At 43.0% G+C, this 17,317-nt stretch overlaps 1 protein-coding gene across 48 annotated transcripts in view; it reads left to right on the forward strand.

Annotated features, from left to right (window-relative positions):
* RIMS2 (regulating synaptic membrane exocytosis 2) overlaps positions 1-3,176 on the forward strand; it is an 885,358-nt gene extending 882,182 nt beyond the window's left edge. For all 48 annotated transcript variants that reach the window (XM_050940563.1, XM_050940562.1, XM_050940560.1 and 45 more), the window contains one exon: positions 997-3,176. In XM_050940563.1, the coding sequence (XP_050796520.1) occupies positions 997-1,215 (219 nt within the window). In that variant the 3' untranslated portion in view covers positions 1,216-3,176. The remainder of the gene's footprint in view (positions 1-996) is intronic.
* The last annotated feature ends 14,141 nt before the right edge of the window (positions 3,177-17,317 follow it).

Genomic DNA, 17,317 nt, shown 5'->3' on the forward strand with positions numbered 1-17,317 from the left:
CCTATCAGATATTCCTTAACACAGGGTAGACTTTCCACTGCTTACCCCTATGTTTCAGCTTACTTTGCTGAATCATCTCACCCTCCCCTCTTGTAAGAGGACAGAAGGCACCAAAAAGGGACCTCGGTCTGCAAAGTCTTCAGGTCTCCCCTTTTCCCATAGGTCTGAGTTCACCAATGAAATCCCAGTTCTCTGATTTCTGGTTATTGGCCCTTTTGGCCTTTTATCTGCACTGTACAGTGGTAGCAAGTTGTGATGAACTAAACATTCATACAAATTTCTAACTCCTGTTCCTGTGTAACCTGACTGTGTCTCCATGGTGCTACAACGAAAGTGAAAGAAACCTAATAAGCCTCAGCCAGTTTGACACAGACAGGGAAAAAAATCCTTCCTGACCTCTAAAACAGTTCCATGGCACCCTAGAAACACAGTTCCTATATTGTAACTACTGGGAGGGCAGATGGACTCAGCTAAAATGGAGCAAGAAGCTCAAGAAACCCTGGACCCTTGTTGAGATTAATGATTGTGGGGAGCAAGGAACCAGTCTACTCCCATCTCCCTCTGGCTGGGCGGTAGGTGGTGGAGTGCTCAGGGAGAGGAGGGGGTCTAGCTCTCGGTATATTCCTCCTTCCATTCCAAAGCTGTCCAGCACTTTGTGGATTCAGCCACCCATTAAACTGTGTGTGTGGCATTAGTACAAGCATATTTTGGATGTATTTGGATGATAAATGGGCTCCATTTCACACTGGGTCTCAATCTTTTAGTTCTTATTTAACATGATTGAATAAATAGGTTTACAGCCCAGAGGACTTCTATGGCTGCACCACTGTAGCAGAACCAGGGCTAGACCATGCCAAAAGTCCAACAGACCATCTTTCCTTAGGGTTGTTGTTTGTGAATAGGTAACTGGTTACATCTGAAGAATTGGTTGCATCGGATCACAGCTTTCATATTTGTTGCTGAAACTTCTCTATCTTTTGTTTTCTTTACCAACAGATAATTGTTTGGGGAGACTATGGACGTATGGATCACAAATCTTTTATGGGAGTGGCACAGATACTTTTAGATGAACTGGACTTGTCAAATATGGTGATTGGATGGTTCAAACTTTTCCCCCCTTCCTCCTTAGTAGATCCAACTTTGGCTCCTCTGACTAGAAGAGCTTCCCAGTCATCTCTTGAAAGTTCAACAGGACCTTCTTATGCTCGCTCATAGCAGCTGTGAAACTGTTGTCATAGCAACCAGCGTTACAAAAAAAAATTACAGGTCGCAAACCCTGGTAACACTGCATGCTTAATGTTGTGTCTTCTGAGCCTGTTTCTAGGGCTACCAAGCGATCCTGTGTTCTCAGAGGAAGTTGCACACATTGTGCACTAAGGAAGGCCCTCAGGTGAAAGAGTGGAGCTATTAAGAACTAACAGGTTTGGAGTTCAGTGACACTTAAATTTTGGTCCAATCTGAAGCCATGGATTAACTAAAAGAATCAATGTGTTTCATGCAACAAAAGTCCTTTTCAATGGCATATCTATTTTGTTGCTCCCTTTTAATTGCCCCTGCCCAAAGCCTGGTTATGCCACAGAAATGGAGCTACACCCCTCCCCTATGAAGCCATGTTACAAGTCAGTGGAATAGTAGACATCAGAAGAACAACAGAAGAATGTAAGACCATCGAAAAAGAAAAGTCAGCTGTCATATGGAACAAAGACCAGAAAAAACTCTTTGTACTCGAATGCTTTCAAGGTTATAGTGGCAGGCTTCATAATTCCAGCTATCGCTACAGTGAAACCCCAGATATGATGTTCTCTCTGAAAAATAAAATTCTTTGGATATACTGTACTGTATAAAATTAAAGAAACTTTTTTGCATGGACACAGATTTAGCTGAACACTTAATTATTTTCTTGGGGCTGCAACTTGCAAAAAAAGAATAAATCAGCCATTTTCAACAATTTATATTATTTTTAAAAGTAAATTTCACTAGTGCATGGTTTTAAAGGGGAGAGAATGCAACAAGGTGATACAAAGACACCATGTTTATCATTCTTTAAACCAATCATGATCTGTGTTTTTGCAGACATATATTAAAAATAAAAGATGATAATTTCTAGCTAATATTTAAAATTCTGTTTATGTGACAAGAAATAAGTGTAATATATTAAATTTATTTAAATGTAAAAGGTACAAGCTTTGTAAAGTTCAACATTATGTGCAAATTGTACACTTCTTCCTCCTTTCTCTCTTCTGAATCTTCCTTTGGCTCTTTTTCCCCCTCTTATTTTCTAGGATGATCCATTATATCCTAAAACTGCTATCTTTTGACTTATTACTTTCTAATGCCTCATATTTGGTTCAGGGTTGCAGATTGTTTTGCATTTCTGAATTCTTGGTCAAAAATATTGTTTAAGAGCTTACTTTTTACAAGCATGTTGAAAAGGATTTTGCAACATGGCTTGGGAGTTCGTTAAAGTAATTCAGCATGTATTTGATAAAGAAGATATTTGAACTTTTTGCAATTAATTGTACAGTGCATGGTAACATCTTCATTTTTTTCTCACCTGCAAATTGAATTCTACAGCAAAATACTGGAATCTTGTGGCCATTGTAATATGTCTTCAATAAATTTGTTTTCAGCACCAGCATCATTCATTCAAGTGTTGAACTATAATTTCTTGAAGGTTTTGGAGATAGAAAAAAAAATGAACCAAATGTTTGATTTTTAGGAACTAAATTTCAGCAGTTTCATTTGCATTGAGCCAAACAAATTGCTACATATTTGGAGTCATGATAACCAAGAAAGATTATTAATGCTTCATAACTCTTCTGCTGTAAAGTTCAGTTTTTCATGGTTTATATTTGTGATGGCAACAATGTAATTAGTGAACTTCAGTCTGCCATAAAAATGTCAAACTTTGATTTGTAGTTGCCTTAAAGAAAGTAGAACATGTACCATCGAACAGTAATTTGACACCATAATCACAAGCCTAAATGCAAAGTCAACAGATTATAAAATATCTGTCTCCATGTAGTAGGCATTTAATACCATTGGGTGGGGCTGCAAGTCTAGATTGCGCATTCACTTCTCATATTTAAGGGGAAGGTAACTGGCTAACATTTAATGATAAACTTTCTCTTTTTTTCTTGCTCTTTATATGCCTTTAATACATAATTATTGTTTAATGGTGAAAACTTGCAATAATTTTAGAAATACACATTGCATTTAACTTTAAATTCAGGCCATGCACACAGAATTATTCTGATTTTGTTTGAAAATCTATTAATGATGCCCTTCAGAAAACTGTCCATGTACTTTTAGTAACAACAGTATCACGCCATATGCTTTTTCCTTTATGTGGTGCAATATGATACACATCAAGACTGTGTCTTGTCATTCTGAGATTATATGATGGATGAATGTTAAGTTAATGAACAGACCGGTAAAACTATGTTTATTGAAATAATTTAGACACCTGTGTACCAGCAACAAATAAATGCTAAAGACATACAGTCTACGATATCCCCCAGAATTAAAAAAAGTACAAAACTGTTTTCCTAATACTATCAGATGCAGTCACACATTCTTTTATGCATATGCCTCTATAAATTATTTCTAATTTTGAAAAGGAAGATATGACCATATGGAAGGATTGTACATGCTTGCATTATGCAGTATTTATTTTAAAATTTAATGTAATTTTTTTTTAATTGTCACACATCTGCAACTCTACTTATGATTTAGTCATGTAAATAGCACTATTCCAGTGATCACTGCTGTCTTGTACATAGTACGTTTTAAACGTTAAAGGGAATTACAGTTGGGGAAAAAAGGGCAGATTAGGCCTGTAATGAACACCAACTAATGTAAATCAAATTCATTCTGGTGATGGTATTTAACACTTTAAATAAAACATTTTCTTTACAGAATTGGTATGTGATGCTTTGTTTCTTTCCTAAGTGGAATGACACACCATTCTTTAAAAGGAGTTGTGATCTTCACAGAGCATCACACAGGAAAACAAAAGAATAATGTAGCTTTTATTTTCAGAACAACAATGATGTAAATGAAATACTATTCTTAATACTGCAGCAATACAGCAGCACTCTCATTGCCAGAAATAGAGGTTTTCTTCAGTTATTGTACTGTAATATTACACTGTCAAGAATTAAACTGCTAAGGACAACATTCTGCTCCACCCCTAAATGCAGGAGAAAACCAGCCCAGTTTTGCAGCATGGGATGAGGCAGCACAGGTCAACCTGGCTCAAGCCCCGCCACACCCCCTGTGCCACATCACAGGTTCTGAGGGCATGGCTATACTTGCAGATGTAGAGCTCTGTGAGTTAAACCAGCCTTCGGAGAGCATAGTAGGGAAAGCGCTGCCGAGTATCCACACTGTCGGATTCAAGCGCACTGGTGTGGCCACATTAGCAGCTCTGGCAACACCACAGAGAGCAGTGCATTGTGGTAGCTATCCCAGCATGCATGTGGCTGCAATGTGTTTTTCAAATGGGGGAGGAGGGTGGAGTGTGACAGGGAGTGTGTTGTGTATATGTGGGGGAAGAGAGAGTGGGTTTTTGGGGGCTGAGCAGGGGCAGCTCTAGGCACCAGCACAGCAAGTGCATGCCTGGGGCAGCAAGCCACAGGGCAGGGGCAGCGTGCTAGTTGCCGTCAAGGTGGCAGTCAGGCTGCCTTCGGCAGCGTGCCTGCGAGAGGTCTGCCAGTCCTGCGGTTCTGGCAGCAATTCGGCGGTGGGTACACCAAAGGCACGGGATCGGCAGACCTCCTGCAGGCACGCCGCCGAATGCACGTTACCAGCAGACCTTTGCAGCATGCCACCTGACTGCCATGCTTGGGGTGGCAAAATACATAGAGCCGCCCCTGGCTGAGAACGTCAGCATGCTGTCTTGTAAGTTTAGACAGCAGCAGATCCCTCTTCCCCCCGGCCTCGCTTTCATACACACTCAACAGCAGCAACATTCCACACTAATGGTTGCTCTGTCCCAGCGCAGATAAGCATGCCGGATGTCAGAAACGGAGCTTTGAAAGGGGATGTCTGCATTCCTACAGCCAAGTTCAAAGCAATGACAAGAGTGAACACTTCACTTAAGGGAATTATGGAACATTTCTGGAGGCCGATGAAAGCGCAGTAATGCAACACCTCATTCACACTGATCCTGGGTTGTTTCAGCCTAGGCACAGCAAGCGTTATGTTTCTCGTGGGGGTGTTACCAGGATCGCTCCAGCTGAAGAGTCCAAGCACTCTTAAGTGCCTTGCCAGTGTGGATGGGTCATAAGTTAGGGTGCCTGGGGCTGCTTTAATGCACTCTAACTTGCAAGTGTAGCCCAATCCTGAGTGGCAGCATGCAGCAGTTTGAGAACTGGGAGGAGAGTGTTGCCAGTGTTTCCTTAGCTATGTAGAGCTATTGGCCAAACTTCTCTGAAAAGGGGAAGCATAGAGCTGAACTGGACAGTACTGCAGCCCTGAGCCTGCAGAAGCAACACTGGAGCAGCGCTGGGTGTAGTATGGCTGAGGGAGAGGAAATATCTTCTTGGATCCCTTTGCAGAACTACAGTACAAAGGCTGTTTGTTCAGGTTTTGGCCAAAATTTTTGCTCTAACAACTTCTGTAGTGTATCTACTACTTTTTACTAATGAATGACTAAAGGGAGGTATTTTAGATTCAATATAGCAGTAAAGCATCCATCCATCTTTCAGGTCATGAATGCCTAGCAAAGATTGTGTAGTAGGAACTGAATGATGTTGCACTTTACTGGGCACTACACTATGTAGGTATAAATACCAATGAAATCTTTATGAATTTACACATTCGTTTCCGGGCTACATCTCGACGTGTGAGCACTACATTCAGAATATATGTTGTTATGCCGGAGGGTGTTGGAACCTGCCAGCAAGTGTGTTTAATTCATGAGCAGTCACAGACCTTGCTGAAGCTGAAGCATGTGCTTGCTGCCCTTCATTCTGGCTAAATGGAAAAAAAGCAATTAAGCTCCTTTATTAAGTAAGATGGCTGAAATAACAGAAGCCCAGATCAGAGGCTACATGGAAGGCCTGAACAAGGACTAACTCTTGTCATAAACAGATAGCTAAGGGTTAATGTCTCTTCCACCTGAAGCACCTGACCAGAGGACCAATCAGGAAACCGGATTTTTTCAACTCTGGGTGGAGGGAGTTTGTGTCTGTCTTTTGTCTGTCTGCCTGCTTTCTCTGAGCTTTGGAGAAGCAGTTTCTACTTTCTAGTCTTCTGCTTTTAAGTGTGAGGACAAAGAGATTAGATAGTAAGTTATATGGTTTCTTTTCTTTGGTATTTGCATGAATATAAGTGCTGGAGTGCTTTGATTTGTATTCTTTTTGAATAAGGCTGTTTATTTAATATTCTTTTAAGCAATTGACCCTGTATTGTATCATCTTAATACAGAGAGCCCATTTGTATGTATTTTTCTTTCCTTTTTTATATAAAGCTTTTTTTTAAGACCTGTTGGAGTTTTTTCTTTACTTCAGGGAAATTGAGTCTGTACTCACCAGGGAATTGGTGGGAGGAAGAAATCAGGGGAGATCTGTGTGTTGGATTGCTAGCCTGATTTTGCATTCCCTCTGGGGGAATAGGAAAGTACTTTTTGTTTCCAGGATTGGAAACAGAGAGGGGGAGTCACTCTGTGTAGTTTCACAGAGCTTGTGTCTGTGTATCTCTCCAGGAGCACCTGGAGGGGGGGAAGGGAAAAAGGATTATTTCCCTCTGTTTTGAGACTCAAGGGATTTGGGTCTTGGGGTCCCCAGGGAAGGTTTTTCAGGGGGACCAGAGTGCCCCAAAACACTCTAATTTTTTGGGTGGTGGCAGCAAGTACCAGGTCCAAGCTGGTAACTAAGCTTGGAGGTTTTCATGCTAACCCCCATATTTTGGACGCTAAGGTCCAAATCTGGGACTAAGGTTATGATATGAGTGGCAGCTGGTGGGATATAGACAGAATCCAGAAGCCAGTAGGAATATTATATTTTTCTTTTCTCTGCTAAGGGCTTTTTAGCAGAGAGAAACAGTTGGTTTTAAAAGGGAACCAGAGAGAATTTTTTTTTTCTGCTCTCTCTGGCAGTTTGTGGCTTGCATGTTAAGCAAGAAGCCATTACCAGACTGTTAAGGGTCTTTTGTCATGCAATAGCCCTCCCATTAGGAGGCAAGTTCCAGCACTATATGCATGCAAATAAAGTGGTTTTTCAGGTTTACTTAACATTGAAGATTAGCTAAAGGCACTGTTGCTAGGCAGACTTCAGGAGGCAACAGAGCCTGCAGTGCAGAAGATAAACACCGGAGGGCACCCCAACCCAAGAAAACAAGAACCATGACTTCTAAGGCAAAAATTGAGGCCGAAGAACAATTCAGAGAAGCTAAACACAGGCGACAACTGGAAATAAAACAAAAAGAGATGGAGATGAAAGAAAGATAAGAACAAATCAAACAGGCAGCACACAAAAGAAAACTAGAGGAAGAAGAGTTCGCCCACCGAAGGAAACAAGAAGAAGAAGAGTTGGCCCACCGCCGAGAAATGGAAAAGCACCAAAAAGAAATGGAAAAACAACAAAAAGAAATGGAAAAAACAACAAAAAGAGAATGAAGAGAAGGAAAAACAGAGAAAACATGAACTGGAGTTGGCAAAAGCTGGGCTGCATGTGCCAGCCAACCCTAAAAACCCGGCGCCCATTATTGCTCCACAGCACAGGAAATTTCCCACCTACAAGGCAGGTGATGACACCGAGGCCTTCTTGAAAAATTTTGAAAGAGCCTGTCTTGGGTACAGCATTCCCGAAGACCAGTACATGGTAGAATTGAGGTCACAGCTCAGTGGACCTTTAGCAGAGGTGGCAGCTGAAATGCCTAAGCAGCAAATGAATGACTATAAACTTTTTCAAACCAAGGCCAGATACAGAATGGGGATAACCCCAGATCATGCCCGTCGGCGTTTCAGAACCCAAAAGTGGAAACCAGAGGTGTCATTTCCCAAACACGCCTACTACATTGCAAAAAACTATGAGGCCTGGATAACAGGAAACAACATTCAAACCTTGGAAGAACTGCACCTCCTCATACAAATGGAGCAGTTCTTGGATGGTTTTCCTGAAGACATCACAATATCATAACCTTAGTCCCAGATTTGGACCTTAGCGTCCAAAATATGGGGGTTAGCATGAAAACCTCCAAGCTTAGTTACCAGCTTGGACCTGGTACTTGCTGCCACCACCCAAAAAATTAGAGTGTTTTGGGGCACTCTGGTCCCCCTGAAAAACCTTCCCTGGGGACCCCAAGACCCAAATCCCTTGAGTCTCAAAACAGAGGGAAATAATCCTTTTTCCCTTCCCCCCTCCAGGTGCTCCTGGAGAGATACACAGACACAAGCTCTGTGAAACTACACAGAGTGACTCCCCCTCTCTGTTTCCAATCCTGGAAACAAAAAGTACTTTCCTATTCCCCCAGAGGGAATGCAAAATCAGGCTAGCAATCCAACACACAGATCTCCCTTGATTTCTTCCTCCCACCAATTCCCTGGTGAGTGCAGACTCAATTTCCCTGAAGTAAAGAAAAAACTCCAACAGGTCTTAAAAGAAAGCTTTATATAAAAAAGGAAAGAAAAATACATACAAATGGGCTCTCTGTATTAAGATGATACAATACAGGGTCAATTGCTTAAAAGAATATTGAATAAACAGCCTTATTCAAAAAGAATACAAATCAAAGCACTCCAGCACTTATATTCATGCAAATACCAAAGAAAAGAAACCATATAACTTACTATCTGATCTCTTTGTCCTTACACTTAGAAACAGAAGACTAGAAAGTAGAAACTGCTTCTCCAAAGCTCAGAGAAAGCAGGCAGACAGACAAAAGACTCAGACACAAACTCCCTCCACCCAGAGTTGAAAAAATCCGGTTTCCTGATTGGTCCTCTGGTCAGGTGCTTCAGGTGGAAGAGACATTAACCCTTAGCTATCTGTTTATGACACGCCCCCCAAATTGCAGACAGTGGGGAAGCTCACTGGCGGCGATTTCCTTCTAGAACTTTAAAATAAACAGATTAATACAACACATGCACCTTTACATATACCCCTAAGTATATAACTAACAGAGGCTACATGGAAGGCCTGAACAAGGACTAACTCTCGCATAAGAGGGGTTTCCCTGGCACCTGATTGCAATGCAGGGGGTTAAGGCATTCCTTGGCTCGCAGCTGTGTGTGTCTGTATCAGAAGCACAATGCTAGGAAAAAGCAAGAGAAACACTGGTGAATGTGGCCTGGAGAGGAAGCCAGGAGCGAGCTGCTTTTGGGCAGAGTGCTGGTGGGAAAGTCAGGCTTGGATCTGTGAGCAAATAAACTGCCTCCTGTTGTTTGTGCCTATGTTTTCAGGGAAGCAGGAACTTATATGCATTCTTTTTAAATAAGCAGGACTGCACCATGGAACCACCTGACAGGCTTCAATTTCACCACCTAACAGAAACAATTGCCCTGAATATTGACTAACCACTCAGACCAAAAGAGGCAACAACATGGAGCCACTTGTCTATATGCTACATAGTTACAGGATTTGATTTTTTGGGGAGGGTTTCTATTAGCTTGCTCTTTTCCTCAGTGGCCTTTCCCCTTCCCCTCCTCCATTTTACCATTAATTTCAAACAAAACAAAACCATATATCACCATCCTGATCCTAATAATCTAGCTAACGGGGTTGGCATGTGACACTCTCTTATAAATACTGGGCCACTTGCTATGTGCTCTGCATAGTTAGGTTGTATCAGGATGGCGCCAGAGTTTCTGGCACCCTAGGCAGAATTCAGGGGGTGGCATTTTGTGCTCTCCCCAGGGGGCGCGCGGGAGCTTCCGACTCCACTTCCATCACACCGTCGAAGAAGAACCCTCCGCCGAAATATTGCAGGCGACAGCGGCAGTCATTCAGCTGCTCAGTTACCTGCCGCTGTTTCCCGCGGTACATCAGCAGAAGGTTCTTCTTCGGCAGCATGATGGGAGCAGAACTGGAAGCTCCCGCGCGCCCCATCGGGGGCGCACATAATGCCGCCCCCACGAATCCTGGCGCCCTAGGCAACCGCCTAGGGTCGCCTAATGGAAGCGCCGGCCCTGGATTGTGAGCAAAGCACTTTGCAGATGGACAGTGCAGTGTAAATGCTATGTCACATTAGTTATTCTATTACAAGTATGTGTACTACAGGTTTTCAAAGAATTTAAAAATTAAATGCTAAAGAATTGTACATCCCCCTCTGAACCAATGCAGCCCTACCATCGTCACCAAAGCAGTCACAGAGTTGTTCATAATTGTATACTTTAAAGTTAAGTTAAAATTCATTTTATAGAAGATAAATCATGTAACAGTGAACGAGAATGAAGTTTAAATCGGCATAAAAGTAAGGAAAGCTTTAGATTTCCTAGTTTCCTTGGGAATTTCTGCAAATTCAGTTAACCAAATAACTAGACACCAAGCACACAAAAAATTCTCAGCGCGCTCATCCAGTTGTGACCCTCTTCCATGGCCTTTCCTTAGTGAGGGTTTATAAACAGGTCTTCTTTAGAGGGAGATGGCTAAGGAAGGAAGAAGGTGCATATATTTTGCCATGCAAGAGATATCCCACATTTAGCAACTATTAATAGAGTAGCAAGGAGTCCTGTGGCACGTTACAGACTAACAGATGTATTGGCGCATGATCTTTTGTGAGTGAATACCCACTTCGTCGGATGCATGTAGACAAAGTGGGTATTCACCCACGAAATCTCATGCTCCAATACACCTGTTAGTCTGTAAGGTGCCACAGGACTCCTTGCTGCTTTTATAGATCCAGACTAACACGGCTACCCCTCTGATACTATTAATAGAGTGAAGGAGCCATGATCCTGCCAGCAATTTGTCTACATAGTTTAAACATCCTTCAGCTGAAGAAGTCCTGTCTGAACTGCCTGCATCATTGTTATCTTTAGCATCAACCAACTAGTAACCGATTGACTGAGGGGATAAGGGCCGGTGGCAATGCTACCATTGGGAATCACTGAACCACTACCCGTCTTCCTGAGTCCAGCCACACACAAGTAAAGCATGATAAAGTAAATGTACTTCACTCAGCTCCATTAATTTACTCATGTAGAGTTTGCTGATGAAAGCTCTGTGCAAGTCAGTTGTGTCCTTATGTGTATTTGGCATTTTACTAAGATACAAAGATACCATTGGACTTTAGGGAGGGCACCTGCAGTGCTGTAAAAAGCCCTGTAACTCTAACAGAGGACTAGGGAGGCACAGTCAGAAGTGCCTGTCCTTAATAACAGCATCTGCAACTATTGGTGATGTGCTGAGGATGAAATGGGTAGATAAAGGAGCCGGTGATACTGGGTTCGGTGTTATCCATTAGGATGACTCTCCAAGGAAGGTTAAACTTAGGGATGGCAGAAGCAGATTCATCTAAATGGCTTTTGGCAAATGCACAGGCACTTGCATGGATTGGAAGAAATGATTCATTCAAATGCTGCTGCTTCTTCTTCAACACCTAGCCAGCTAGTCGGCTGTAGTGATGGTTCACCATTTGTTGCATTCCTGAGCAACTGCAAAGGCTTGCCGGCCTGAGAGTCCAACATTGGAACAGACTTGATGAACCCATGTAATGGAGGGGGGTCTACCTCTGGGTCGCCTCCACCCTTCAGTTGGTGGAATTTTATCCTGGATGTTGCAAGCCACCCGGAGAATGGCGTTTGCTGGAACGTCTTGTGGCATCCTTGCAACATGTCTGAAAAGTGTAAGGCACCACCTGTGGACAATGGCCCCAGTAGTCTGCAAAGCCGAATGACCATGAACATCTGCATTGCAGATGAAGTCATTCCACTTTATGCCCAATATCTGACATTGCCATTTTGTGTGGAAAGTCTTCCAGCTTTGTCCAGTCTGCGTGGCATAGTGTCCATGTCTTGCAGCCGTACAAAAGTATGGGAAGGACACAGCTTGAATAAATCCTGAACTCAGTTGTCATACTACGATGATGTTGAGTCCATATCCATTGTAAATGGCCCATGGCAGATGCTGCAATGCCAATCTGATGGAGATCCTCTGTGTGAGAATTGGAGGAGCTGCTAAGTATAGAACTGAGATAGCAAAAGCTGTAAACTGATTTGGTGGTTTCATTGTTAAAAGAGATTGGAGTCGCAGGTGGGCCTGGTCCTAGATTTTCCATTTTTGTCTTTGACCATAAAACATGGAGACCAATCTCAGCTGACTCCTTCTCCATACGCTGGAGTGTCGCCATATGCTGTCGGGGCTCTGTACTAAAAGATCATCAGCGTAGTCAAGGTCTGTGAATGAGAGATCACCAGTCTCAATGCCTATAGATCTGATGGAATGCTGCATTTTGAAATCCATTGCCCAGTAAAAGAGTTCAGGGGCCAAAACACAACTCTGTTTAATACCAGATACTGATTTAAAAGGCACTGACATCTGGTACCCTAGATGGACAAGGACAGTATCACCTTAGTATAAATAAATAAGTATAAATAATAAAAATATAATTGCTGTCTGCCTGCGATTTTTGTTGGGCAATTATCACAATTATAGCAGCGAGGCTATTAACGCTATACTAAACTCGCCTTTTAATTAACATAAAGCTGTTCTGTGGTTACATTTCAGTCTTAAAACGTAGAATATAGTTAAGTTAATTCAAAACAGCCTACTTCTTATCTTAGAACAGTTGTTATATTAGTTTCTTTCTGGGAGGGAGTCTGGGTGCAAGAGGGGTCCGCTCGACCCCAGCCTGCAGCCCCCTCCTGCATCCCAAACCCATAATCCCTGGCCCCACCCCAGAGCCCACCCCCCCAGCTGGAGCCCTTAACTGCCCTCCCAACCCTCTGCCCCAACCTGGAACCCTGTCCCGCTCCCTGAACCCTTCTTTTATGGCCACACCCAGAGCCCACACCCCCAGCCCAGAGCTCATACCCCTCCCACACTCCAACCCCCTATCCCAGCCCAGAGCCTCCTCCCACACCCCAAACCTCTCATCCCTGAGCCGACACCCCCAGCCAGAGCCCTCACACCCCTCCCACACCCCAATCCCTTGCCCCAGCCTGGTGAAAGTGAGTAAGAGTGTGGGAGAGTGAGGGACGGGGGAAGGGAGCAAACAGGAGGTGGGGCCTCAGAGAAGGGGCACAGCAGGGGCAGGGCTTCAAGGCAGGAGTGGGGCAGGTTTTGTGCGATTAGAAAGTTGGCAACCCTAGGTGCAATGGACAAAGGCTTGGTCAGCAAGACGGAGAGGAGGAAAGGCCTTGGGAAGAAAAGCAGCTGTAAATCTTAGTGGGTTTAAGATTGGAATAAGGGTGAACTGTCTCAAATTGGTTTGTAGCTGAAGGCAGTGACTGGCAATGACATCACTTGTTTGTTAAAGGGACTAAAACATGAATTATGAATTTGAAGGTGTTGTCAGACCTACCTAGCGCACACCGAAATGAGACTGTTTACTGTAAGTATACTCATCACATGCTTATGAATACTTTGTTAGTGTATTGGGTGCAATAGCTGCTTATTTTTAGGCTGTTTAGAACAATTTCTATAAACTAGTCATTTGGCCTTTGGGTTTAATAAAAAAATTATGTTTAAATTGGTGTCTGGTGGTTTCCCATATTAATAATTGCCAATAATAATAACAATTCCAACAAGCATCTATCAGAATGGGCCATTTGTTTGTCTAACTTTGGCAACCCAGCTTTGATGATTAAAAGAACTAGTAAGCCTGGGTCCCATGACTCTTGGGCCTGTAATGTGCATAGTTGACCAACTATTTTGAACCTTTTTAAAAAAAATGTGCTGTCCTTGTCTAACTCTCACATTCCATCCCCCAGCAATGGGGTGATCGTTACTATTCGGGTTGTTCGCTCATACACTGGCATAATTAAGGACTGAGGTTTTTTAATGCTATTTTAAAAAAAAACACCGTCTAGGCAGCAATGTCCCTCACATTATTTTGTCCAGACGTGATCCCCAGGCTGGCAGAAGTAGTGAGCTGCCTGCCACAAGATCCTGCAATATCTACCCTGTGTCTGATTAACAAAACTTCATACTGACCCTGGTGTGTCAGTGCAGTTGACTGTGACTCTTCTGTAGTTTATACATTTACCAACACCCCACCATCCCATCCTCTCCCCTCCCCTCCCAATCCCAAAGAGCTCCTGTGACATTCTCAGGGTACTCAGGTCTGTGAATCACATTATTATCCCTCCCACCTCCAACACAAGGGAGTCTTACTTGAGCTTAACTGATATCAGCTTCCTGACACTTGGAGCCTGTTAGCCTCTCAAAAGCTTAAACATAAAACAAAATCATAACACACTTTCTAGCACCTAAACTTAATTAACAGGCTAACCTCCTGTCTAAAAAAGAACAGGAGTACTTGTGGCACCTTAGAAACTAGCAAATTTATTTGAGCATAAGCTTTTGTGGGCCTCAGCCCACTTCATCAGATGCATGCAGTGGAAAATACAGTAGGAAGATATATATATACACAGAGAACATGAAACAATGGGTATTACCATACACACTCTAACGAGAGTGATCAGTTAAGGTGAGCTATTACCAGCAGGAAAGAAAAAAATGTTTTGTAGTGGTAATCAAAATGGTCCATTTGCAGCAGTTGACAAGAAGTTGTGAGAAACAGTGTGTGGGCGGGGAAGGGGGGAAAATAAACATGGGGAAATAGTTTTATTTTGTGTAATGACCCATCCATTCCCAGTCTTTATTTAAGCCTAATTTAATGGTGTCCAGTTTGCAAATTAATTCCAATTCAGTAGTCTCTCACTGGAATCTGTTTTTGACCGTTTTTTGTTGTAATATTGCGACTTTTAGGTATATAATCGAGTGACCAGGGAGATTGAAGTGTTCCCCAACTGGTTTTTGAATGTTATAATTCTTGACGTCTGATTTGTGTCCATTTATTCTTTTACGTAGAGACTGTCTGGGCTGGCCAATGTACATGGCAGAGGGGCATTGCTGGCACATGATGGCATATATCACATTGGTAGATGTGCAGGTGAACGAGCCTCTGATAGCATGGCTGATGTGATTAAGTCCTATGATGGTGTCCCCTGAATAGATATGTGGACAGAGTTGGCAACAGGCTTTGTTGTAAGGATAGGTTCCTGGGTTAGTGTTTTTGTTGTGTGGTCTGTGGGTGCTGGTGAGAATTTGCTTCAGGTTGGGGGTCTGTCTGCAGGCAAGGACTGGCCTGTCTCCCAAGATCTGTGAGAGTGATGGATCGTCCTTCAGGATAGGTTGTAGATTCTTGATGATGTGCTGGAGAGGTTTTAGTTGGGGGCTGAAAGTGACGGCTAGTGGCATTCTGTTACTTTCTTTGTTGGGTCTGTCCTGTAGTAGGTGACTTCTGGGTATTCTTCTGGTTCTGTCAATCTGTTTCTTTACTTCAGCAGGTAGGTACTGTAGTTGTAAGAATGCTTGATAGGGATATTGTAAGTGTTTGTCTCTGTCTGAGGGGTTGGACCAAATGTGATTGTATCGTAGAGCTTGGCTGTAGACAATGGATTGTGTGGTGTGGTCTGGATCAAAGCTGGCAGCATGTAGGTAAGTATAGCTGTCAGTAGGTTTCCAGTATAAGGTGCTGTTTAAGTGACCATCACTTATTAGCACTGTAGTGTCCAGGAAGTGGATCTCTTGTGCGGACTTGTCCAGGCTGAGGTTGATGGTGGGGTGGAAATTGTTGAAATCATGGTGGAAATTCTCAAGAACTTCTTTTCCATGGGTCCAGATGATGAAAATGTAGTGCAAGTAGAGCAGGGGCATTAGGGGATGAGAGCTGAGCAAGTGTTGTTCTAAGTCAGCCATAAAAATGTTGGCATACTGTGGGGCCATGTGGGTACCCGTAGCAGTGCCGCCGATTTGAAGGTATGTGTTGTCCCCAAATGTGAAATAGTTATGGGTGAGGACAAAGTCACAAAGTTCTGCCACCAGGTTAGCCGTGACATTATTGGGGATACTGTTCCTGATGGCTTGTAGTCCATCTTTGTGTGGAATGTTGGTGTAGAGGGCTTCTACATCCATAGTGGCTAGGCTGTCTAAAGTAGTATCTCACCCAATGTCTTCTGCAGCTTTTCAGCCAAGGTTAGCAGATATCCCATTTTCATGAAAGTAAACATACTGCCCATTTATTTCCTAGGTGCAGGATTAGGTGTCGTCTTTGCCTTCTACTTATATCTGCAAAATCCATTTTCTGCACTCAGAGACAACATAAACCACCCCCAGCTTCTTTTTCCTGTCCGCTTCTTCCCTGTTGACTTCACATCTCTTCACTAACCTCATTTTTAAATATGCATCCCTTGTGTTAGCTTGCAGTGCTGTATTTACAACTTACAGCGAGAAAGAGAGCGGTGACTAAACAGCTCTTGTCTGACAGAAAATCTGTTTCTTCACCTCTGCTGTTGACTCATGCCTGGAAACAGAATCTAGGAACATATTCTCAGTGTATATACACATAACTCCTTACATAGTATCTTCACATACATTTCGCAACAATACTAATGACTGGTATGACCCCAGCTTTCATTTAGGACTTCACATGACATTCCTTGGTGATCCAGCATGTACATATCAGATTCAGGACATTCCTGTACCCCCCCTGCCGCATGGCGTTAATGGGTTCTTGGGGCATATATCCATTGTGTTGATTCCCTCTTGACACCATAACATTGGTATTGTACTTGGAATATCAGCTCTCTCATACAGTTATGTCCTGAGCCTGCATTTAGGATGCAAGGAGTGGGATACCTATTTCCTGGGTCTTTTAGCTCTAAGCACTGTCTCAGTGAATCCCAATGCCACATGTTGATTTGTTTTACTTTTATAAGAGGTCTGCTCTGTAAAGTTTACATAGATAATCCAATAAACACAACGTAAGTCCAACCCTACATCTTGGAGGGCAGCCAAAAATCTCCTTGGCCATGCACTTCCTCCCCTCATGGCTGGAAAAAAATGATGGTCTGTGTACTGAACTCTAAAGGAGAGCAAATCTGAGTTTTATCAGCGCAGGATGGGGGAGCACATTCAAGAGTCAAAGCCCCTCACATTTTAATATCAGCACTGTCAGCTCCAGTGCCTTAGCTCTGTCCAACTTCTGTGACAACTCATGGGGTGCGAGCTGGCTCTCAGATACCCAGGGCATATTGACCAAAACCTACACCTTGAATTTCACTGGGGTACAAAAGAGAAGCTAGAACAATTGCAAAAGAATTGCTCTGTTTTATGTTCCCTGGTGGCTAACTGTAGTCCAGCTGTAG

This window comes from Gopherus flavomarginatus, chromosome 2 (assembly GCF_025201925.1).
Source record: "Gopherus flavomarginatus isolate rGopFla2 chromosome 2, rGopFla2.mat.asm, whole genome shotgun sequence".
In the NCBI taxonomy this organism is placed as follows: Eukaryota; Metazoa; Chordata; order Testudines; family Testudinidae; genus Gopherus; species Gopherus flavomarginatus.